The sequence below is a fragment of the Onychostoma macrolepis genome, chromosome 05 (assembly GCF_012432095.1).
Source record: "Onychostoma macrolepis isolate SWU-2019 chromosome 05, ASM1243209v1, whole genome shotgun sequence".
Classification (NCBI taxonomy): domain Eukaryota; kingdom Metazoa; phylum Chordata; class Actinopteri; order Cypriniformes; family Cyprinidae; genus Onychostoma; species Onychostoma macrolepis.
Window position 1 is genome coordinate 23,935,020 of NC_081159.1, and position 23,177 is coordinate 23,958,196.

The 23,177-nt window shown below is 35.9% G+C and overlaps 2 protein-coding genes across 3 annotated transcripts; both read left to right on the top strand.

Annotated features, from left to right (window-relative positions):
• Positions 1 to 45: 45 nt before the first annotated feature.
• rps6ka3a (ribosomal protein S6 kinase a, polypeptide 3a) lies at positions 46 to 13,398 on the top strand. 2 transcript variants are annotated; one of them, XM_058776868.1, is made up of 23 exons: positions 46 to 395; positions 2,478 to 2,513; positions 6,374 to 6,435; positions 6,711 to 6,827; positions 6,940 to 7,021; positions 7,188 to 7,268; positions 7,418 to 7,497; positions 8,131 to 8,237; positions 8,476 to 8,513; positions 8,672 to 8,814; positions 8,899 to 8,969; positions 9,041 to 9,129; positions 9,233 to 9,297; positions 9,520 to 9,622; positions 9,718 to 9,848; positions 9,929 to 10,054; positions 10,299 to 10,388; positions 10,484 to 10,642; positions 10,928 to 11,089; positions 11,202 to 11,278; positions 11,381 to 11,498; positions 11,586 to 11,726; positions 11,861 to 13,398. In XM_058776868.1, exons 3-23 carry the CDS (start codon positions 6,382 to 6,384, stop codon positions 11,981 to 11,983), a joined length of 2,157 nt encoding a protein of 718 aa, XP_058632851.1. In that variant the 5' UTR covers positions 46 to 395; positions 2,478 to 2,513; positions 6,374 to 6,381; the 3' UTR covers positions 11,984 to 13,398. The 2 variants fall into 2 exon arrangements, with proteins under 2 accessions (XP_058632851.1, XP_058632850.1); XM_058776867.1 differs by lacking the exon at positions 6,374 to 6,435.
• Positions 13,399 to 13,541: 143 nt separating this feature from the next.
• Positions 13,542 to 21,746, top strand: eif1axa (eukaryotic translation initiation factor 1A X-linked a). Its single transcript, XM_058776917.1, has 7 exons — positions 13,542 to 13,710; positions 17,411 to 17,494; positions 18,207 to 18,310; positions 18,500 to 18,550; positions 18,647 to 18,728; positions 18,894 to 18,985; positions 21,227 to 21,746. The coding sequence occupies exons 1-7, from the start codon at positions 13,695 to 13,697 to the stop codon at positions 21,230 to 21,232; spliced, it is 435 nt and encodes a 144-aa protein (XP_058632900.1). The 5' UTR covers positions 13,542 to 13,694; the 3' UTR covers positions 21,233 to 21,746.
• Positions 21,747 to 23,177: the final 1,431 nt, after the last annotated feature.

Below are 23,177 nucleotides of genomic sequence, written 5' to 3' on the forward strand. Positions count from 1 at the left end.
ACAGCGTCCCTCGCGCTATGACGCAGGATGACGTTTCCTCCAGCCTCGTTCTGACAGACAGGTGAACGGAGCGACGACGCCATGTTGAGCGAAAACGGAAGTGTATTACTCTGCTCTTAAAAACATCTTTAGAATTTTTTTTTTTTTGAAGAGGAGCCGGACGCTTTAGAAGTAAAACCTACCCAGAAGGCAACTGAATTGAATTCTTCTTTTATTTACGCTTCAGTTAGGGACCATCCTCTTTGTGGGACTCTTTTAGTGCAACTTTACAGTGACTGACAGCGTCAAATCACTTCACGGGGCGATCGCAAGTTACAGATCGGGACTTGAAGATGCCGCTGGCGCAGTTTGCAGACCCCTGGCAGAAGTTGCCTGTGGGGCATATGGAGAATGAGGTAGGTTATATCACGTTTATTTAATCGAGGATTGTTGTTCGATTGTGTGAGATCATATTTAATCCGATACTTCGTGCCGCGGAGGAAAGTCAGTGTACAGTCTTGAAGTGCATTCTTCGACTAACGTTACGAGTTTACAGTTTGCAAACGCTGTATTCAGACAAAAGGTTTGCGTTTTCGAATTTCGCTACTTTTCAAATTCATAACTGAAATACAGAAAAGTGCGAGATTTATAGATATGTTAAATCGAGATTAAAATGCAGCGAAGTATTAAAAGCGTTATGAAGTGTTTCTTTTAAATGTTAACTGTTAGTGCCTAAAAACTAGAGAATGAGTAAACCGTCGAAGCAAGACTTGACCAGACAAGCTCTCTGTGTGTGTGTGTGTGTGTGTGTGTGTGTGTGTGCGCGCGCGATCTAAGTTTACTTGTGCATTGTAACTTAAAATGGACACTTGTTTGCTTTTTGTAGATGGTTGAAGTTTGACTTGAGTACGTATTGGGTAATAAGCACAGGGTGGGGAACTGCCGCCTTATAGACTGACTGACAGGCATTTTCTCAAAACCCAACGAGCTCCCAACATACCTAGACAGCATTTTTGGGCGTCATAGGCGTGCCAAAAATGCCATAAATGTGCAAAACACAAGTTTACGATAACCCCAAATACTGTCTGTGTAGGTAGACGGTCCATTAGGTTTTGAGTCATGGCCAAAGTGTTACTTAAATTATGAAACAACTGCATTTTTGTATTCTGTTGTCCTTTAATTGGAATTTGATCGATTTAGACTTTCACTATTTTCCCTGCAGGCTTGTATGTTTCTGTCTGTGTTCAGATTTAGTCTGTGGATTACATTTAGTTTTTTCCCCCCACTTTTTATTGTGAAATTATCTGGATGAGATATTAAATATACAATTTCATTAAATGGCCATACTAATCCTAAATTAAAATACATAGAAGCATGCATATTATCCAAATCGGAATATTAAAATGCTTTCTGAAGGATCATGTGACACTGACGACTGAAGTAATTGCTGCTGAAAATTTGGCTTTGCCATCACAGGAGTAAATTTAATATTCATTAAAATATATAATAAAGATATGTTTAAATGTACAATAGTCACTGTAATATTTTACAATATTACTGTACTTTTGATCAAATAAATGCAGCCTTGGTGAGCCTAAAGAGATTTAAAAACAATGTCAAAAACATTAAAAAGATCTTTCCGCCCCAAACTTTTAAACAGTAGTTTGCATACTGTATGAATATTCAGTGTACTGAAATGTAAAATTTATAGTGTAGCATTATATTCAACTTTAAACAGAGAATAGATTAAATACTAAAATATATAATATACAAGCAGTTATGGCATGCAAAAAGATACAATTTGTGTAGTAAGTGTCAGAATCAATCAGAATCAAATGATCTAATGCTTTTCAAACCACACTAGTGATCATCCATGAACTATTTAGAGTATATATTATAATGATTATATAATAACTTTCAGTATGCTTACTCCAGGGGAAGATTATACGCACTGTTGCTTTTAGGATAAATATGTCATCTGAGTTGCTAAATAGTAACTGGTATTGTCTCTCTTGCACTGTTAGCACTCAGTCCTGTCCTGCTCTTTCCCTAATTAACTTCCTTTGATCCAGGCTAATCCCGTGGTCTGGAAATAGCCATCCTACTTTGCTTGCTATGTCCCCTGTTTATGTGTGGACCTATAAATAATCACTTAGTCTGTGACTGACTGTATGTAAACAACAATCTTCCATACTGCTGTTTTACTCTCCTGTCAACATGTGGTCAGATGATTTGACTTTGCACATAATCATTATCCCTCATGGAGCCATAATATTTACAAATTACAGTAATAAAGGTTTGCAACAGTCATTTAAATAAAACTTTTTTCCCTAATAGATTGTTGTTGTGATTTTCTGTTCCTGAAGACCACTTCATTTTTATATATATATATTTATTTATTTTTGTCATCCGCCAATTGTTGACATATTGTGATCATAGCCCTTGCAAATGTTGTTGTAACATGATGGCGATAACAATTATATTTTCCTGTTTTGTAGGATGACTCCATGGTGGATGATGATGCTTCTGTTCAGGTAAGTTCAAGACTATGTATATATGTATTATGGGTGTGTGTCTGCATTAGAGGTCTGCACAGGCTTTAAACTGAAGCCCGAACCCGAACCGTACCCGAGATCTACAAGCAATGAGGCTTACTTCAAAATCAGAGATTTTACCCCCTCATTGCAGAGAAATAATGTTGTGAGTCAGTAGCCTATCGAAGCTATTTTACTAATAAAAGTTTCCGTGCTGTGTGTGTTCGCTGCGCAATCTCTATCTGTGTGCAATAATGTGTGTGTGCGTGCGTCGATGAAAGCAACGTAGCCAACTGTATATAGTTTCAGTTTAGCTACAAACCCGAGCCCGAAGCTATTCATTAAACATTAACCTGAACCCAACCCGAGCCCGACGGGTCCCGAAATACTTTCGGGTTTCGGGTCGAGTTCGGGTTAATGTTTAATGAATAGCTTCGGGTAGCAGACCTCTAGTCTGCATATTAGACAGAACATGTCTGTCAAACTGAATCAAATTATGTTGATGGGTCCAAGTACGCCAATTCAAGTTTATATGGGTTCCTCGCCGTTAGTCAAACAAGCTCTTCGGTCACTGCTTGAGGAGAATTTGAACTACTGCAATGCCCCTCTGTCTTTCAATTGAAAGATGTGTTTCCTATGTAAGCAAGTCGGCTTTTAACATCACATTTCCTGTCTCAGAGTACAGCCTGGTTTTATTGGTTTCCTGTTGGATGAGTGACATGGCAAGCCGCCAGTAGGAGAAGAGGATGTTCAACATTCACCTCAAGCAGGGCTTCATTTTCCAACAACCCAGCAGAAACTTTTCTGAAAGCTGTCAGATCACTTGATAGGGCTTTTTGTGACCCAGAGCAGTGGGTTCACTCACTATATATTTATACACCACATATATACACTACAGTTTTGGGTTTGTAAGATATTTTTAAATAATACTTCACCAAGGCTGCATTTATTAGATCAAAAATGCAGTAAAACAGAAATATTGTTAAATGTTATTATAATTTAAAAGAGCTGTTTTTCCATTTGACTATATTTTAAAGGGGTGGTTGATTGCGATTTCACTTTTTTAAAGTTAGTTGGTGTGTAATGTTGCTGTTTGAGCATAAACAATATCTGCAAAGTTATGAAGCTGAAAGTCTCATCTTTTAGAATTCTGGCAGTTTAATGCCTACAAAAACGGCTCATAGGGACTACAACGAGTTACTTCCCGGGTTTGTGATGTAACAAACCCAGATAAACACCGCCCTTGAGAACATGTAACGAAGGGGGCGAGGCCATGCTGCGCTGCTTTAGAGAAGAGGAAGAGAAAACTAGGGGTGCACAAACAAATCTATTCATATATGAATCGCGATTCTGTCTTCTAACAATTCTAATGGATTCACAAGTTTCAAAATCAATGTTATAAAGCAGTGGTTCTCGATCCTGTTCCTCACATCACCTGCTCTTCATCTCTCTCTCTCTCTCTCTCATTCAGATCATCAGCTCAGTGAATACACTTATTTTCACACAGCTATGAGTAGCGTTATACATGGACGTGTGTGCGGTTGCTGTACTGTATTAAAGCTTTAATCAGAATAAAACTGTATACTAAAAGCTAACATAGTAGCATTTACAAATAACAGCGTATCTAAATGTATGAGACAACAACAAACAAAAACCTTAGACCTACCATTAAAAGCCGTGTTTGCACAGGTTCTACGTGATCCTCTTCACTAATATCCTCTGTGTCTCAATCGGGCTTAAATTGATAAGCAATATAGACGACGCCATTGTTTACAATACAACCGGAGAACATGCCACTGAGCTGAAGGGCGGGACGTTCAGATGCGCACTAGAGGTGGTTTAGCCAATCACAACACACTGGGGCACCTAACCAATCTGAGCCCATCGTGTATTTCTGAGGGAGGGGCTTCATAAAACCAGGAAATGATCGGAGCGTCTATCAGGTAAATAAAGGTATAAAGGTAAATTATGTGAAAACTAATGTTTTTGGGGGTTTTTTAATGAAGCATTAACACATGTTAGACTGCACCCCATAAACACAATCAAGCCTAGAATAAAAACAGTCAACCACTTCTTTAAAATGTAATTAATTCCTGTGATGGCAAATCTGAATTTTCAACGTCATTACTTCAGTCTTCTTCAGTGTCACATTATTATTCAGAAGTCATTCTAATATGCTGCTTGGTGATACAGACACATTTATTATTATCATCAATGTTAAAAACAGTTTGAGGAAACCGTGATACATTTTTCTTTTCAGGATTCTTTGGTGGATAGAGAGTAGTTCAAAAGAACAGCATTTATTTTAAAACATTTTTCGTAACAGTGTTAAAGTCTTTAATGTGTCTTTGCTAAAAAAAATGTATTCCTTTAAAACAAACACAAAATTAAAGAAAGATCTTGACAGTGTGTGTAACACCCACGCTCACTTCCTGTTCCTGTTGTGAGGTGTCCCTCAGTCATTTTCCTTGGTCACGCTTCAGTTAAAATCTCCCCGGAGGTCTGCCAGCACCCTCTCAGGCTCCTCTTTTTCATTCCAGGCCCCTTCAGTCATCTCATCTGCTCTCAAACTTCTAGAATTTAAATTCAGTTTTAGATTCATTTGCAGAGACTTCCGCACCATTATTTAAGTTCATTTTTTACCCAAACTCTTTGTTGTGGATGTTACATAAATATAAGATACATAGGATTTAATAACTTATAATGCATGTATTATGTAAGAGAAATTTACAACTAACATTCTGAGTTAAATACAATATACTAAATACAACTGTGTTCTGAGTTAAATACAATCACACATTCCATATGCATCTCCATCTAATTAATGCATTTCACAGGCTCAAATTCACTGTAAAAACACAATGCCGCATAAAAGCCAGACTGAAATATTTCTGCTCTGACCCACCTCAGCACTTAGTATCAAAATGTAAATGCATTTATGCAACCTCAGAGCAGCATTACACAGTCTGCACAAAAACACCTAAGTTCCACTTCAGAAGCACTGTGCCAGCTTGTTTTGCAGTGTAAATTTGTCTTTCAAAAAGATACATTTTGAAATGCATCATTTTGGCCGTTGATGCTAATTGGTCAATATAGTGTTACAGCCATGCTAACATTCATGATGTATTAACACATTCTGTTACTGTCTACATATTGGTGAGTTTATCCTTATAATCTTAACAAGTCAACCTTGTTTGTCTTATTAAAAGATCCATGTTTATGAAACAAACGGCACTGTCTGTCATTGCTGAGCTTCTAACTATTCTGCCTGCTCGAAATGCTAGTGAAAGCAGGTCAGGAGAGAAGCTTGGATAATTAATGAAGTACATAGTCTCCCAAAAAACATGGTAAAGCCAAGAATGTAGCAGAATAAGTAGAATAAAAAAAGATAAGAGATTTGCTCTCATATTGTTATTGTGCACTGATACACACACATTTCTGACTTTTGATATTGTCGTCCTCTTATCCCGTAATTTTCTTTCTGTCATTTTTGACCTCTGTGGTGGATATTGACGTCTGTGGTCTTTTTCCACCATCAGATATCATCCGCCATTCAGTCTCATTCATATTGGCAGACTGGTGGGTGCCATCTATTGATAGAACTCTGTGTGTATGACTTGATTATAAACTAGTCCCACCCTGTTTTTCATCTCAAGTGTATGTTAAGAGAAAGAGAGAGTGAAAGAAGACGATTAAATGAGATGAATTTGAGTGTAATTATCATTAAGTTAGTATTTTAGTGTCCAGACTTCTGGTCAGTTTTGGGTATTCAGTCATTTATTCATTCAGTTAGTCGGATGGGCCTGGTTTATACCCTCTGCTTCTTGTGTTTGGTGTTTATTCTCTCTCTCCTCCTACAGGCTTTGGCATGCTGCTCCTCTGCAGAGACACCAGCTATCCAGGCTTCTCTTTAACATCCTCTGTGTGTGTGTGTGTGTGTGTGTGTGTGTGTGTGTGTGTGTTTGCTTGACTCTCAGACCTTTTTTGGGCACGAGTTTGTATTGACGTGTTGAAGTGATGGTGTGTTTTGACAGTTGTTTTTAGCATTGATTTTTTTTTTTTAAAGTTACACAGCTGTGATAGCTGTTTTTAAACGAACAGAAGAAGAGACATGTTCTGTGATTGCTGGTTTGATGTTGTATTGCATGTTTTATTGTTGACACAAGCATCCTCATATCTCATATGTCTCCTTCATAGGATGAGGGCTTGGTCAAGGAAATCAGCATCACTCACCACGTCAAGGAGGGCTCGGAAAAAGCGGACACACGACAGTTTGAACTCTGTAAGGTGCTGGGCCAAGGCTCTTTTGGCAAGGTGAACTGCTCACATATGAGAAAATCAAACATTATCCATTTTTATTATTGTGCTTACATGCAGAAGCATCATTCTGTTGGTTTTTACTTAATAATGGCACACGTTCCTGCAGGTGTTCCTTGTCAGGAAGATAACTGGGCCCGATGCAGGACAGCTCTATGCTATGAAAGTGCTAAAGAAAGCTACATTGAAAGGTGTGTTTTGAATATTGTTTTATGTTTTGGCAACTTCTTTAAAAGCCTTCGCTGTCAGTGGATTATTATTGAAGTTGTACAAACTGAAAAAGGTTGAAACTGAACTTAACTGAAAAAGTTTTTATAATGGGGATTGTTTGTTTTGTTTGGGTGTGTGTGGTTTCAGTACGAGATCGAATACGTACAAAGATGGAGAGAGACATACTAGTTGAGGTCAACCATCCTTTTATTGTTAAACTGCACTATGGTGAGTTATTGACTTCCCATCACCAATCAGATTCTTACGCTTCATGGTTGTGTGCTTCTGTTGAACTTTAATTGAACTTATAGTACAACTTCTTATTACTAATTATATTTAAATGCACTTGTTACAAATCTTTAATTTTGATTCCTCAGCGTTTCAGACAGAAGGCAAACTCTATCTGATTCTGGACTTTCTCAGAGGAGGAGATCTCTTCACTCGCCTGTCCAAAGAGGTGAATTACATGTCTAGGGACAGAAAAATCCAACATGTTTAAGAATTAAACAAAAAAATGTTTTTGAAAGATGTCTCTTATTCTCACCAAGTCTGCATTTATGTCATCACAAATACAGTAAAATATTGTGAAATATTATTGCAATTTAAAATAACTCTTTTCTAATCTAATATGTTAAAAAATTTAATTTATTCCTGTGATGGCAAAGTTGAATTTTCAGCATCATTACTCCAGTCTTTAGTGTCACATGATCATTCAGAAATCATTCTAATATACTGATTAGTTGCTCAATAAAAATTGTATTATCAGTCAAAATGGCTGCTTAATATTTTTGTGGAAACTGTGGTAAATTTTCTTTAGGACTCTTTGACAGACTGTTCATAAGAGCAGCATTTATTTTAAATAGTTTTTGTAACAATGTAAGAATCTTTACTGTCACTTTTGATTAATGTAATCCATCATTGCTAAATAAAAATATCAGTTTCTTGCTAAACAAAATCGAACTGACTTTAAATGTTTGAATGGTGGTGTACTTGTTAATCTCATTTAAAATATGAATCAACAGTTTTAAATAATGTAAGAATAGATGAAGTTCTGCTAATTTTTCTACCCCTCTTTCATGTCTTTATGTAGGTGATGTTTACAGAGGAGGATGTAAAGTTCTACCTTGCAGAGCTGGCTTTGGCCTTGAACCATTTACATGGACTGGGAATCATCTACAGAGATCTCAAACCAGAAAAGTATGCTTCTCACCCACGTGTTAAGTAAAGTGTGAGGTGTCTCAGCTCAAAGTTCAACAGCAAAGTGCATAGTAACTACATGTTTAAGAACACAGTATATACTACAAATATTGTAATAATTCTAATCAATAAATAATTGTAATATATCCACATATTAGGATGTTTCTAATAATCACACTTTGACTAACTCAATGCATTGCACATTTGCATAAGAGAACTAAATTTGACTCTCTTTCAGTATTCTTTTGGATAATGATGGACACATCAAACTTACAGGTATGTGTGTTTTATCACTAATAATGATAACTTTGTATATAACAATCTTGAATGAGTTCGTCATAGTTTCAGATTTGTCTTTTTGAGCATTTTGTGAGAATCTTACAATAAGTCTTAGTACGTGTAAGATTTGTTGTGTCTTTGTGTGTGTTTCCTAGACTTTGGGTTGAGTAAAGAGTCCATTGATCATGAGAACAAGGCGTATTCGTTCTGTGGTACGGTGGAATACATGGCTCCAGAGGTGGTCAACCGCAGAGGTCACACTCACAGTGCTGATTGGTGGTCCTACGGTGTGCTAATGGTAAGAGGGTTAATATTATATTTGTATATTACAACATAATTTTTGTGTCAGTGCAGTGATTATGATGTATTTCTACCTTCTCAGTTTGAAATGCTGACCGGAACGCTTCCATTCCAAGGGAAAGACCGAAAGGAGACCATGACAATGATCTTAAAGTAAGTCTAATTTACTCAAAACGCTGATCTGAACGGAGTCTTTGTACTGACGTTGCTTTCTGTGTCTCCAGGGCCAAGCTAGGCATGCCTCAGTTTCTTAGTGCAGAGGCCCAGTCTCTGCTCCGCAATCTGTTCAAGAGGAATCCTGGCAACCGCTTGGGTGAGGAAAGCTCATTTTCAAGTTTTCCAAGAACAGGTTGTACATGCTGAGTAAATTTGGTGAATTTCAGTCTGTTCATTGATTGTTGGGGTTGGAATTTCAGGAGCCGGACCTGATGGAGTAGAAGAGATCAAAAGACATTCGTTCTTCAGCACAATTGACTGGAATGTAAGTTTATTTTGTTTTATTTTTTTTCTGTTAAACCTCTTTTTACCTTGTTAAAAACAGCTCTTTTCACAGTGACCTGTTTCAGTGCATGTCTCTTTAAGTGATAATGAGCTACTGCTCACCCCACCCCGCCATAATTGTGATATCAGTGCACTCCTAATTTTTAGTTGTTGTTGTTTTTTTTTTATATATATTTTAAATGTAGTTTTTTTCCCCCTCTAGAAATTATACAGAAAGGAAGTGACTCCTCCCTTTAAACCAGTCATCCAGAGGCCAGATGACACGTTTTACTTTGACTCTGAGTTCACTGCCAAAACCCCACGAGGTGTGTGATGCAAATATTCTCTTTCCCTAAACAGTAGATGCGCTTCTTATCACAACAATTTGCTGGCACTTAGTTTACTTTTTTGTTTGTCCCAGACTCTCCTGGTATCCCTCCAAGTGCCAATGCCCATCAGCTCTTCAGAGGGTTTAGCTTTGTTGCCCCTGGAGTAGAAGAGGAGAGCCAGCCGCCCATTCAGAGCAACCTCAACATGAGCGGCATACTGCAGGTATCCTTGCGTCACTCACACACTCCTCTTCTCTCACACCTGCAACATGGGAATAAAGTGTATACATGTGTGTTATACAGCAACCCCACCGGAGCACGCTTCAGTTCATGGATGTATATGATGTTAAAGAAGACATTGGTGTGGGCTCTTACTCCATCTGCAAGCGCTGTGTGCACAAGAGCACAGGCATGGACTATGCAGTCAAGGTAAATATATCTCTACATCTGTGTTGTTACTGACATCTTTATGGTTCTTATAGTTTTATAGAGAGCTGTGTTGGCAGTTCTGATTGCTTTGTCAGTTGCAATAGAGGTGTGTTAAGTATTAATTGGTTTTTCCATGTGTATTCATTACTAACGTTCACAAGTTTAGGGTTGCTATGATTTTAAAAGAAGATTCTTATGCTCACCAAGGCTGCATTTGGTTTCAATGGTTTTGGTTGGATTGCAGATTATAAGTAAGGATCGGAGAGATCCAACAGAGGAGGTTGAGATTCTGCTGCGTTATGGACAACATCCCAACATCATCACTCTGAAAGACGTGAGTGATTGTTTGTGTGTGTGCCTGTAGGACACTTATAACTGGAATGTCCCAGGTTTTGTCTCCAGTTATTCTGAGTCTTTGTGGGTTTATAGGTATTCGATGATGGGCGATCGGTGTACCTGGTCACAGAGTTGATGAAAGGTGGAGAACTACTGGATAAAATCCTCCGACAAAAGTTTTTCTCTGAGAGAGAGGCCAGTGCTGTCCTTCACACCATTACAAAGACTGTTGAATATCTGCATGCCCAAGGGGTAAGAGCATTCTCGCACACACAGCAAACATTACTCATTAAGATTTAATTTAGCCAGGATAATTAAGTACACTGTTACACCATTTAAATATCTTTTTGGTATGCCTTCAATCAAACTCGTATGCATCATTATTAATTTTTATTTAAATGCATATTTTAGGTGTATGTATTTATTATGAGTTGTTATGGTTCATAGATATGCACTTTAGTTATCAAATATTTAAATATTTCATGTTTATACTGTTTATTTGTGATCATGGTAAGCAGATTGTAACTTTGGTTGCAGGTAGTACACAGAGACCTAAAGCCCAGTAATATCCTGTACGTGGACGAATCAGGCAACCCAGAATCAATCAGGATCTGTGATTTTGGTTTTGCCAAACAACTCCGCGCAGAAAATGGACTGCTGATGACACCATGCTACACTGCTAACTTTGTTGCTCCAGAGGTACCTTTTGATTTGTTTTAGATGAGAGACTAGATGTATCTATATTATATTATTTTTGTAAGTTATTATTTTCAATACTCTGTCATTATTTATGTTTGTGTTATCCCCTCAGGTCCTGAAGAAGCAAGGCTATGATGCAGCCTGTGATATCTGGAGTCTTGGAGTTCTCCTTTATACCATGCTTACAGGGTACATTAACAAGTCAGATTTTCTGCATGCATTTTTCTGTTGCATACAGATCTTGATTTAGTTCAAAAACAATACAACTCGCCACTCTTATCCATCCTGCAGGTTCACTCCGTTTGCTAATGGCCCAGAAGATACGCCGGAAGAAATTCTGGCTCGGATTGGCAGTGGGAAATTCTCCCTCTCTGGAGGATATTGGAATTCTGTATCATTCGAGGCTAAGGTTGAAGGCCCTCCTTTTGTTTATCACACTTCCTTAGCCTCATCTATATGTATTTGATGTAAAATCTTTAAACCTCTTTGTTGACAGGACCTAGTATCAAAGATGCTTCACGTTGATCCTCATAAGAGATTGACTGCTGCTCAAGTTCTTCGTCACCCATGGATAGTCAACAAGGACCAGCTACCAAAATACCAACTTAACCGCCAGGATGCACCTCATCTAGTGAAGGTTTGTTTTGCAATAATAGTTTCAAATGTGAAGCTAGCAAATTGAATCATGGTTTCCTCGTCCTGTATTATTATTATAATACTTAATGCTTCTGTTTGACTCTGTATTCTTATTATTTTTCCCTTTTATCTCAGGGAGCAATGGCAGCCACCTATTCAGCCCTGAACAGAAATGTTTCTCCCGTACTGGACCCGGTGGGATGCTCCACACTCGCTCAGCGCCGTGGCGCCAAAAAGCTGACCTCTACTGCCCTGTGACCATTCAGATTTAACCCCAAACTACAAATGGCACATAAGTTTGTGAGACGCATGGCTGTTCTACTGTCGTCATGGAATGGCAGCCCAAACCAAAAAAACTAACTTTTTTTTAGTTCTTGTCATGCATCATCATGTAGAATATTATAAAAAGCTCTTTGGAGAATATTAAATTCATGTACAATTGTTTTATGAAAACTCTAGAAATGTACTTCATATGGGATTATATGTGAATATGAAAATATTTCTGAGTGTCTGTGTGGAGATAATGTATGATGTTAAGAGACTATGATTCACAGTTTGTTTTCTGTATTGTGGTGGTGGTGATGTCTTACCCAGCGATTACATGGAGCCGTACTATTGCTAGTATTATTATATGATCATAGCTGTGCCCACCCTCTTCAAGACAGACCTCACGTGCTGAAATGGCTTACTCAATCTTTTCCTTTTGAAAGAAAGAGCTGTCAGTCAGTAATGTCTCTACACGCAACTTCAGATGGTGTTTAAACATGGTGCAGTGTTGAAACCATTTGTGAAATCAAAGAGAACTATGCAAGTAAGCTTACAATCCTCATTGTATGTCCCTAGAGCTGTAGTGTGTCACAAACCCAAGTATTTTGTGTTGATATAGTGTTTTAATTGGGCAAAGTGGTCCAAAAACCCTTTGTCATGCACACGTGTCTTAAAGGGCATTTGATTTGCAAAAAAGGCAATCCAAATAGTGACCTCATTCTTGAAATCGTCTTCCTCTCCAGCAGACCAATACCCTTCATATAAGAGCTACTCATCAGAACTTATATGAGAACACTTGTATGCTGTATCTTTCATAATGGATATGGTAACATTATGTAGGAGCTGATGGTAGATGGATATATATGGGAGTTTTTTTTTGTTTTGTTTTGTTTTTTTACTGGGAATGACCAATATACTGCTGTCTTACTCTAAGTGATTCCTAACACTCCTTTTTTGTATTTCTTGATGTTCATTCTCTTCATGAAATTAAAGGGAAATATGCAGGCTATATTAACCAAGATTGTTCCAATTTTCTCAATCATAATTTTAAAGACAATTCAGAATGTATTATTTTTATACCTGGCAATGAACTGTTTTTTTTTTAATGTTTATGTATGTCTGTATGTGAGGCCACATGTTTGGTGAGACTTGTGCCACAGGCGACGTCTTGTTCTGGAATTAATTTACATTAATTAGTTAAACTGTTCTTTTTTTATTGTTGCTGCTGTATTTTAATAATAACAGTGCAAGTGAGAAATGTCCTAGTGATCTCTTCTGGCCACTATTATATAACACTGGACATGTATTTTTGCAACACAGTTGTGCTTGAGAGAGCAGGTTTTTACCCCTGTATTAAAAACTATCTGATCAAGTTTAAGTAAAATAAATCTTGCAGTTCAGTTTTATGTTTTTCTCCGAATTACTCAGCTTTGAAACCTTTAAAATGTATTGTCCTCAATGAACAGGATTTGGCGCTTTGTATTTCCAGCCCAATGAAATTGTGTCTTTGAGAGTATGAATAAAGTTTTCATGTAAAATAGTGTTTTGCGCAGGCGTAGACTACTGTTTAAGCGGAAGTCTTCAGAAAAAAAAAAGGGAGAGAGAAATTGTTTGACATCCTCCTAGAAATTTTACATTTTTTATTCACGTACTTTGTTATACCACATCACCGAACAAAGACAGCAGTTTTTGTAATCCGAACATGCCAAAGAATAAAGGTAAGGGAAATATAACACTCTTTATTGTTTGAGAAGTTGTTAACGGAGCTGAATGAAATCACCCGGCCTGCGCGAGCAATGCGGCGGCAACGTGACCAGCACCGGCGCTCCTCAGTTAAACCACGCGCTCTCACAGACGCTAAGCGAGTAGTCGCTAGTTGAGCTATAGTACATTTTTACGATACTGACACTGATGTGTATAACCAGACAGTTTGTCCCCTGTAAAGTTACCCTGTCTGTGTGTTGCATCATTACGCCGGTATGCGGCGACAGCTGCCTTTTTTTAAATGTTAAAGCCGGGCTCACACTGCGATTTTTTTTAAAAGTCCTTTAGGATTGTACTTGTCAGACTGTACGAACATGATGATTATGTCACACTATGGGATCTCAGTTGTCATTAATGTCAGACTGTACGACAGTCAAGACGAGTTAAAAACGGGTGCGCGCAAGAAAACTTGTCCGAAGTTTTACATTATCAACCCATACACGTCCAGTGACTGCGAACTGCATTGCACGCGGCACCGAAATGTTGGCTGTCATGAAAAGTATATGAACGGCGGCAATACCGGCATGTTTAAGAAGAATGGTGTATGTATTCATACACACGCACATGAAAACAGCGGCGCAACCAGTGTTTATATAAAAAAGAAACATATCAGATGAATTCGGTGAGCGGAGGACGGGAGCGCCGGAGTTTATAGCTGATAGAATAATTCTCAAGCAATAATTCTGCTCATAGCTTGCCTTGAAAAACGGAGACAGTTTGATATTCGTCGCAGGGGTAGTCACACTGCAGGACTGTGCCAAATCTTCTGACACTGCCAGAATTTCGTCGGAGGTGAAATTTGATCGCAACAGTCATTAATCGGCTGTCGGTGAACATGTCAAACCAGCGATCAAAGACTACGGATTTTAGCCTAGGATCATAGGGATCTTTTAGGATTTTCAAAATTTGTCCCAGACGACCAAATCGTGGCCAAAATCGCACAGTGTGAGCCGGGCTTTATTCAGTTAACTGGTTCATTTAAAACAAACAAGTTATTTATTTTATCCTGCATGACGGGCAGGTTTATGGTATATAAACCAGGTTGAAGTCTGACATAAAATAATAGTGAGAAAGTATTTATTTATTTTTAATTTTTTTGTAAATAAAACAATTTATTGGACTTTCCCTCAAAATCTAAAATAATAATAATAAAAATAAATAAAATAAAATATTAGTTTCCATAAGGTCATGTAGTGAAATGTCATGTAGCTTAAGGGATAAAAAAACATAAATTTTACCCAGAGGCCTAAACGGAGCAAAAATCTGCAATGTGGTGTGGTTTATATGGCCAAAATAAATACTGAAAGACTAACAGCTTGTGATTATAATAGCCGACTGCTTGCTTATATTTATTTTTATATATAAGTTGTCACTCTATGTCCCCTGATGATAATAATAATATAATAGTCTTAGAAATATTTAGTGCTTTATTTTATATTAAAAGCTCTGTAGTTTGTTGTTGTGGGGACAAAACATAAAGCAATGCATTTGAATGATTGAGAGATGTACAAATAAACCCAGTTTTGTAGAGCAACCTTGGGCTTTGGAAAAGTGCTATAAAAGTAAAAACAACAACAAAAAAAGATTAATAAAAGAATACTTCAAGTAAACCTAAGGTGCTTCAGTCCAATAAATGTTCATCTTGAAATACTGCTATCAATATAAAAGTTATGTGTGTTTAAGGTTTCATAGCAAAAAGACACATGCTATGAATACCCTAAAAGTAAATATACTAAAAGGCCTTATACTTACTAAAAAAAGTATGAACTATCAATCAGAGGGCTGAAGGAATGTGACGTTGTTGTATCAGATATGATACAACAGGCTTTATAGGGTTAATGTGAAGATTCTGAGTGAAAATAAATGTCTGTCAGCCCTATTATTGCATATATGCAGTGTGTCATGTGTAGAGCTGGGTAGATTACTTACAAATTGTAATCCGTTACTGATTCCAGATTACATGACAAATTGTAGTCAGTAACGTAATCAGTTACATTACACATTTTAGGTAATATAATCAGATAACTTTTAGATTACTTTTGATTTAACTTGTTTATCACATTGATTTAAATGGCAGTACCATAATGATGTAAAAAAAATGCAAAGAGTAAGAAAACTTGTTCCATTCATTGTAATTTACAACATGAAGTGCATTAAACATTATATTACATCAAGGTTTGCCAAACTAGGGTTCGTAAAGGAACTGCAGAGGGGTTGTGAGTTTAATGAAAAGCTGACAATTAATTAAATCATAAAAACATTTAAATGAAAATAAATCATTTTAAAACAAACTCCCTTTCTTTTTTTTCCTTTTTTCTATTTTTTAAAAATTTTTATTTGAACTCCCTTTCGAGGAAAGTCTCTTCACTCGGTAGCCATATTTGCAAAACCTCCGGGCAGCTCGTACAAGACCTATCTTAATGAATGGGGGAATCCTGAAATCTCAAAAACTGCTCGCTGAACTCCCATTTAAATTACATATGTCAAATCAACAAAAATCTGAAATTAATTGCACCATGAATGTTGTTTCTTATGCTCAAATAGCGTTTTAAAAAAAAAAGCTTATTTTTCAGGCTAGACCAGGCAATACGCATGCAGAGTCATAACGTGCTTTTGACTGCACATACAGTATGCATTGGCTGGTCTAGTCTGGTTTCCATGGGAAATTTGGCTTTTTCATTTAGAAGGTGGGACTATTCCTCCATAGTGCGGGTTGCAGTTTCTCCCATTCATAAGTATAGGAGTGAACCGTCTTTGCATTTCTACAGTCTTTGTTTTAAATTAAAAACTTACTAAAAAAAGTTGAACATTTTTTTTATTTACCTGCATGCAATGTGATCATTAATCGACACCTAAGAAACCATGAGCATGCAAATGTGTTACTTAATTATTGAAATATTTATTTTAAAATCTAAGGGGTACTTAAAGCAAATATATTTAGTGAATAAGGTTTAGATGACAAAATTTTTTGGAATGCCTGCATTACATGTAACTAAGAAATAACGTGAATGTGTGCATTTGAATTAGTTATAATTAATACATGGTTAAAAAACCTACCGAGTAATAATTCAAATAAAAATGAATGTGTTCATCAGTAGCCTAGTTGATGCAGTGTTGAAACCCTTCTTAAACCTGAAATGATTTTTGTAAATCCAGTGTTCAAATGCTTTTGCCACCTGACTAATGACTGATGTTTGTGTGAATGTCCACAAAGCTGGACTATATATAATATGTATATAATCAGTAGGCTATTTTAGAAAGGAAAAATTAAAAGATGAAAAAGAGAAATTAGGGAGAATCAATGATTTATGAATCATTTATTGCTATTGTGTGAATATGTAATCCATAAAAAAGTAACTGTAGTCTGATTACGAGTATTTTAAAATGTGACTTACTCTGATAACAAGTACTTAATTTTTGGAATCTGATTACGTAATCCAAATTACATGTAATTAGTTACTTCCCAGCTCTGGTCATGTGTATGTAAATGGTTGTACAAGTGTCTATTGGTTTTATTTGAATCCAGTATTTTATATTGTAGCTTTTGGAAAAGGTGACACCCAGGATGAGAGAGGGAACTGAAATATAGGGGAAGATCTAATATCTGCTTATTTACTTACAAAATATTTCAAAGTCTTAATTTCTTCTCTGTAGGTAAAGGAGGTAAAAATCGGCGGCGTGGTAAGAACGAGAACGAGTCCGAGAAGAGGGAGCTGGTTTTCAAGGAGGATGGCCAGGGTAAGGAAACATCAACAACATGTGCGATAGAATTCAAATCCGCCAATAGTTTGGCCCTCTGTGTATGTGCAAATAAAAGACAATTTTCACCTCATCAGTCTTACTCAAAGGTTTGGGGTCAGTAAGTGTGTGTCATATTTGATAAATGTTTAAAAAATTTTTAAATAAATAAAAGAATACATATGGATCATCAAGTAAACCTAAGTTGCTCCAGTCCAGTAAATGTTCATCCTGAAATATTGCTAACAGTATAAAAGTTATGTTTAAGATTTCACTGCAAAAATTTCCTGAAGGAATTATTTTTATTTTATACCTTTATTCAGCAAGGATGCATTAAGTCGGTGGTTCTCATTTCCAGTCCTGATACCCCACTGCTTTGCATATTTTGCATGTCTTATCTAACAAACCTGTTACTTGAACACCAAATCAGCATATTGGAATGATTTCTGAAGGGTCAAGTGACACTGAAGACTGAAGTAATGAAGCTGAAAATTCAACTTTGCCATCACAGGAATAAATTACATTTTAAAATATATTAAATAGAAAACATTTCATTTAAATTGTAATAATATTATTCTTTCTGTTGTATATTTTTTTTGGTTCTTCCAAAAACATTCAATCCTATTGACCCCAAATGTTTGATCTATAGTGTGTGTGTGTGTGTGTGTGTAACCAGTTCAGTTATCCAAGAATTACCCTTGTTTTGTGCCAGAATATGCTCAGGTGATAAAAATGCTGGGAAATGGACGGCTAGAAGCCATGTGCTTTGATGGGGTCAAGCGGCTCTGCCACATTCGAGGAAAGCTCCGGAAAAAGGTGTGATGTTAATGATCTGCAGGTTTATGGATCTGAATGACTGTCATATTTATATGGCTGTACAGATAATTTGATGTAATTTTACTCATTTTACCTCTCTTATTTCTACTTGTCTAGAAGATAACCTAAAAAGGACACAACTTTTTTTTTTTTTCTTGCCGAAGTATTAAACTATCATATCTCCTTTAGGTTTGGATCAACACATCTGACATAATTCTTGTTGGTCTTAGAGATTACCAGGTAGGTTTTTTATTTTTATTTTTTTTTTGCAATTTGTCAATTGATATTTTATTATCAAATTAAAAGTTTTTGAGTTCTTGAATATGTATTTCACAGGATACCAAAGCAGATGTCATTTTAAAGTACAATGCAGATGAGGCCCGCAGTCTTAAAGCCTATGGAGAGCTTCCAGAACACGGTGAGTCTCAAACTGGCCTTACTAATTTCTGTTTACTGGAAATGTTTTATGGAAATGTCATGGTACTAAAACAAATCGCCCACAGTTGTAAGTGTCAGGTGTCGTAGATATACACTAGTAAAGACTCTTGGCTAATCTTATGTTTTTTTTTTTTTTTTCCTGCAGCTAAAATCAATGAAACTGACACATTTGGACCTGGAGACGATGATGAGATTCAGTTTGATGATATTGGGAGTGACGATGAGGACATTGATGACGTAAGTGTTTGTCTTTTTATCATGAATCATCTTTTTATCATGAATTTTATCATCTTTTTTTTTTTTTTTTAAATAAGTGACAAATATCGAAGTGCTGGAATTTAAGTTTCTATTGTCTGTATTACTATGTTTCTACTGTACTAAAAAACTAATATAAACTAATATTCAAAAGTTTGGGTGAGTAATGTTTTTTAAATTAAGAAATTAATACTTCTATTCAGCAAGGACATGTTAAAAATCACACGGTAATGTAAAATGTTACAAACAGTGTTGGGTGTACTGTAATAAAGTTACTTATCCACTGAAAAAGTAAAGTAAGGGATTACTGCTTATTTTTAGGTAATTTAATTACAGTTACTTATAAAGTACTTGCGTTACATACAGTTCTAAAATCAATATTGAATTTGAAATCTAAATTTACCGTCTAAAGAGAAAATTGAATGTAATGTCTTTAACCCTCTGTGCACCAGCGCATTCACTTTCAGTTTTTCCTGATTCAGAGAGAAACCTTAAATACTCAGATACAGATAAGACTAAAATCAATCGAATCTAAAAAGGGCCTACTTTTATTTGTGTACACTGACAATAACAACAAAACATTGTGTTTTTGCAAAATAAAACAAACAGGGTGCACTTTCTGCCGTCTAGGTCTCTGTGAGCAACTTTCTACGCATCACAAACTTTGCGAATATTTGACACATAGACATGAGATATGTCTATAGAAAGCTTGTGTGTCTACTTTTAAATAAACGAATTCAAATCGAAAATGAATATTCTCTGATTATGTAATCTGTATGAAACTAAAACTAGGTAGGCCTACAGTCTTTCCCATATCTGAAAGCTTGAAGTGTCTACTTTTAAACTGAAACGAATCAAAAACAAATATTCTCTGATTATGTAATCCTTATGAAACTAAAGCAAGGGTTCAGTCTTTCCTGTATCTGAGCTCATTATATGCAGCCACCTGCGCGCAATCACCCTCATCTAGATACAAAAAATAGATAATAAAAAAGTAAAATCAAAGATTCGTCTAAATTTCATCGTTTTTGGAAGAAGTCCTGCTATGAGGAATTAACCTCAGAAGAACAGAGCGATCTGACACAGCTTTATTCAGCAGAGAAGATCATTTATGTAATTTATTCTTACCTTACCTACATTAGTTAACGTGTTATTTTTACATTTTACTAGTTGGGCTTTTCCTGAACATCTTGCCAAACTGAAATGTATTTAACTTATCTTAAGCTTTTTTTGTTATTCAGAGTATTTCTACTTGTTAACCAAAGAAGGTTAAAAATTTTTTTTTTATAAAAATGTTTAAGTATTACAGTTGTTTTAAAGCTAAAAGGCTAAACTATTCTCTGTTTGACTCAAATTGAAAGAATAAAGAGTTTAATTTCTATTAAGGTTTATAGGGATTTTAAGATGTAGCCTAATTAGCGATTTGAATAATTAAGTTACTTATTGAGTAACAGTTACTTTTCAGACAGAGTAATTAGTAATTTAAATACAATATTGATGTAATTAATAACTTTTTGAAAGTAACTTACCCAACACTGATTACAAAAGATTCCTACTTTCTAGAATCCAGAAAAAATTGATCAGTTTCCACAAAAATATTAAGCAGCATAACTGCTTTCAACATTGATGATAATAATAATAAGAAATGTTTCTTCAGCACCAAATCTGCATATTAGAGTGATTTCTGAAGGATCATATGACACTGAAAACTGGAGTAATGATGCTGAAAACTACATTAAAAAAAAATAAAAAAAAGTTATAATAGAAGTGTTATTTTAAATTGTCATAATTTGACATTATTACTGTTTTTACTGCATTTTTGATTAATTAAATGTAGCATTGTAAAGCATAAGGGGCCGTTCACACAGAATGTGTTTTTCCATTCCAATACGCTACTTTTCCATTGTAAATGCACTAGACAGACGTGTATGACCATTAGACGCAAAGATGCATTCTGTGTGAATGGTCCCTAAGAGTCTTTAACAACATTAAGAAACTCTGAAGAAAACTGAAAAAGTCTTATTGACTCCAAACCTTTGAATGGTAGTGTAGATATGCATAATTGATCAATCAACCATAAGCAGTAACTTTACGAAAACAAAATGTTTTAACTGTGTCTGACTGCTCTGGTCTCTCAAGCATCTCTTTTAAGGTTAGAACAACATACTGAAGTGTTTGAAAAAACCTGTACATTTATGTGTTTGTGTCTGCCCTCTCTCACAGATCTGAGTCACGACTGCTGGTGGGTTATATTGTTTACACTGAGAGGAGAGAAAACTTTCTTGTTGGGGAAAAATTGCAGCTTGGGCATAACTGATGCCCATATCGTACTGCAACCTCCCTCAGAGAAACACTTGGAGGCTTACTGCTTATCGAAATCTGTTTCTCTCTCTCTCTCCGCTGCGCAATCTCACTACAAGTCTTCTCCGAGCATTCTGACCGTCACAGCAATCGCGCCCTTTCTCATTCAATGACAACCACACAACACAGACTGCATAGTTTTGTTATAAATTTAAAGTATTTATATTGTATTCCACTGTATGTGGTGGAATTTAAAATCCAAAGAAATCCAGAATTTACAATAAAAAGTCAAGCCTTTTATCTGTTTGGACTGAATTTTATTTCTTGTATATATGCTTTCTTTTTTCTGTATTTTATTTTCTCCATTTACACTGTCACTTCATGGCATTTGCATGTATTTCTGCTGTGCCTGAAATAAAATAAAAAATATTTTTTTATTTTATTTTTTTGTTGTTGTCCCCATAAGTTTTATGGAATGGAAGTAGCAGTAACCTATTTTGTCCACTAATTGGCAGGAGGGACTGAAACTACTATTATTTAATTTCTTTGTTTCCTAATAATGAATTGATTACAAATCATACAGTCATAATCGTAGGTAGACATTTCTGTCCTTGAGGTTAATAGGTTCTGGTTAAAAATGGCAATAGTCTCTGAGTCTCTGAGTATTAGTTTTCAGGTTCTGTGTAGAATCAATTTTCTTAGACCTTAGTTTAGTCAAGCAGTAGTAAGTTGTTTGGATGTTGTCTACTGTTGGGCTTTCTCTCTGAGCGCGTCGCTTAGTAAGAGGAGTACTGACCCACTTCATTTGGACTCATTACTGCCAGTCCGGCTGCCCTCCGGCTGTATGGGACTGCCACGTTTTATCCATATCACATGGCCCATCTCCACAGAGGAGACCCAGCGTTAACCTCAAACGTCGCTGTTAGATACATGTGATGCAGTGTTGGTCATTTGATTGCTACCAAATGTTTCTTTTGACCCCTTTTTGAGCAAATTCGAAGTTTAAATGAGGCTTTTCACGCTTAAAATGGTTTATTCTGAAAAAGAATAAACAGTTTTTTACGCTGTTCATCGAGCATCCACGTTACAATTAAAATCCCTAACCTAATATTCTATTTATGAGGTCAGTGGGATTGACTGGAAATATAGTTATAATGACTGGAAATATAGTTAGTGAGTGCACGCTACCTGCCTGTCCATAGACAATGTACATACAGAGATGGGTAGTAACTGATTATGAATGATCTGGATTAGCCTACGTAATCAGATTCCAAAATTTTAATTCATTTAATTAATTAAATTGCATTTTAAAATACTCGTAATCAGACTACAGTTAGGCAACTTTTTATGGATTACATGATTACACAAATTATTTACACAATAGCAGTCATTTTTCAATAATCAACTACTGATGAACACATGCATTTTTATGTGAATTATCACTCAGTAGGTTATTTTACCATGTATTACTTTGGAAGGCTTTTGACTTTCAAACACATCAAAATGCACAAATTCACCAACTTTTCGGTCACTTTATCTTCTTTCACCTAATATATTTTTAGGTGAAAGAAGTACCTGCAATTAAAAAAATAAATAAATAGTAATGAAGTGTCACATTTGCATATTCATGGTTCTCCGTCTTTGGTAATATTCACATGACATGCAGGTAAACAACAACAAAAAAATATATATTTTTTTTTCAGTAAGAGTTTTATTTTGATTCATTTCAAAATTGTTTTCATTAAACCTTTTTATGAGTTCATTATTAGCTTTTCATTAAACTCATAACCCTGCAATTCTTTCACAAACCCTGCTTGGGAAACCTTGATTTCATATAATGTTTAATGCACTTCATGTTGCTGATAACAACAAA

Coding starts and splice junctions, on each gene's coding strand:
- rps6ka3a (XM_058776867.1), top strand. CDS start 333: ATGCCGCTGGCGCAGTTTGCAGACCCCTGGCAGAAGTTGCCTGTGGGG. Junction 7,269..7,417: donor TATTGTTAAACTGCACTATG/GTGAGTTATTGA, acceptor TTGATTCCTCAG/CGTTTCAGACAGAAGGCAAA. Junction 11,090..11,201: donor CTAACTTTGTTGCTCCAGAG/GTACCTTTTGAT, acceptor TTATCCCCTCAG/GTCCTGAAGAAGCAAGGCTA.
- eif1axa (XM_058776917.1), top strand. Junction 17,495..18,206: donor TTTCAAGGAGGATGGCCAGG/GTAAGGAAACAT, acceptor GTTTTGTGCCAG/AATATGCTCAGGTGATAAAA. Junction 18,729..18,893: donor TGGAGAGCTTCCAGAACACG/GTGAGTCTCAAA, acceptor TTTTTCCTGCAG/CTAAAATCAATGAAACTGAC.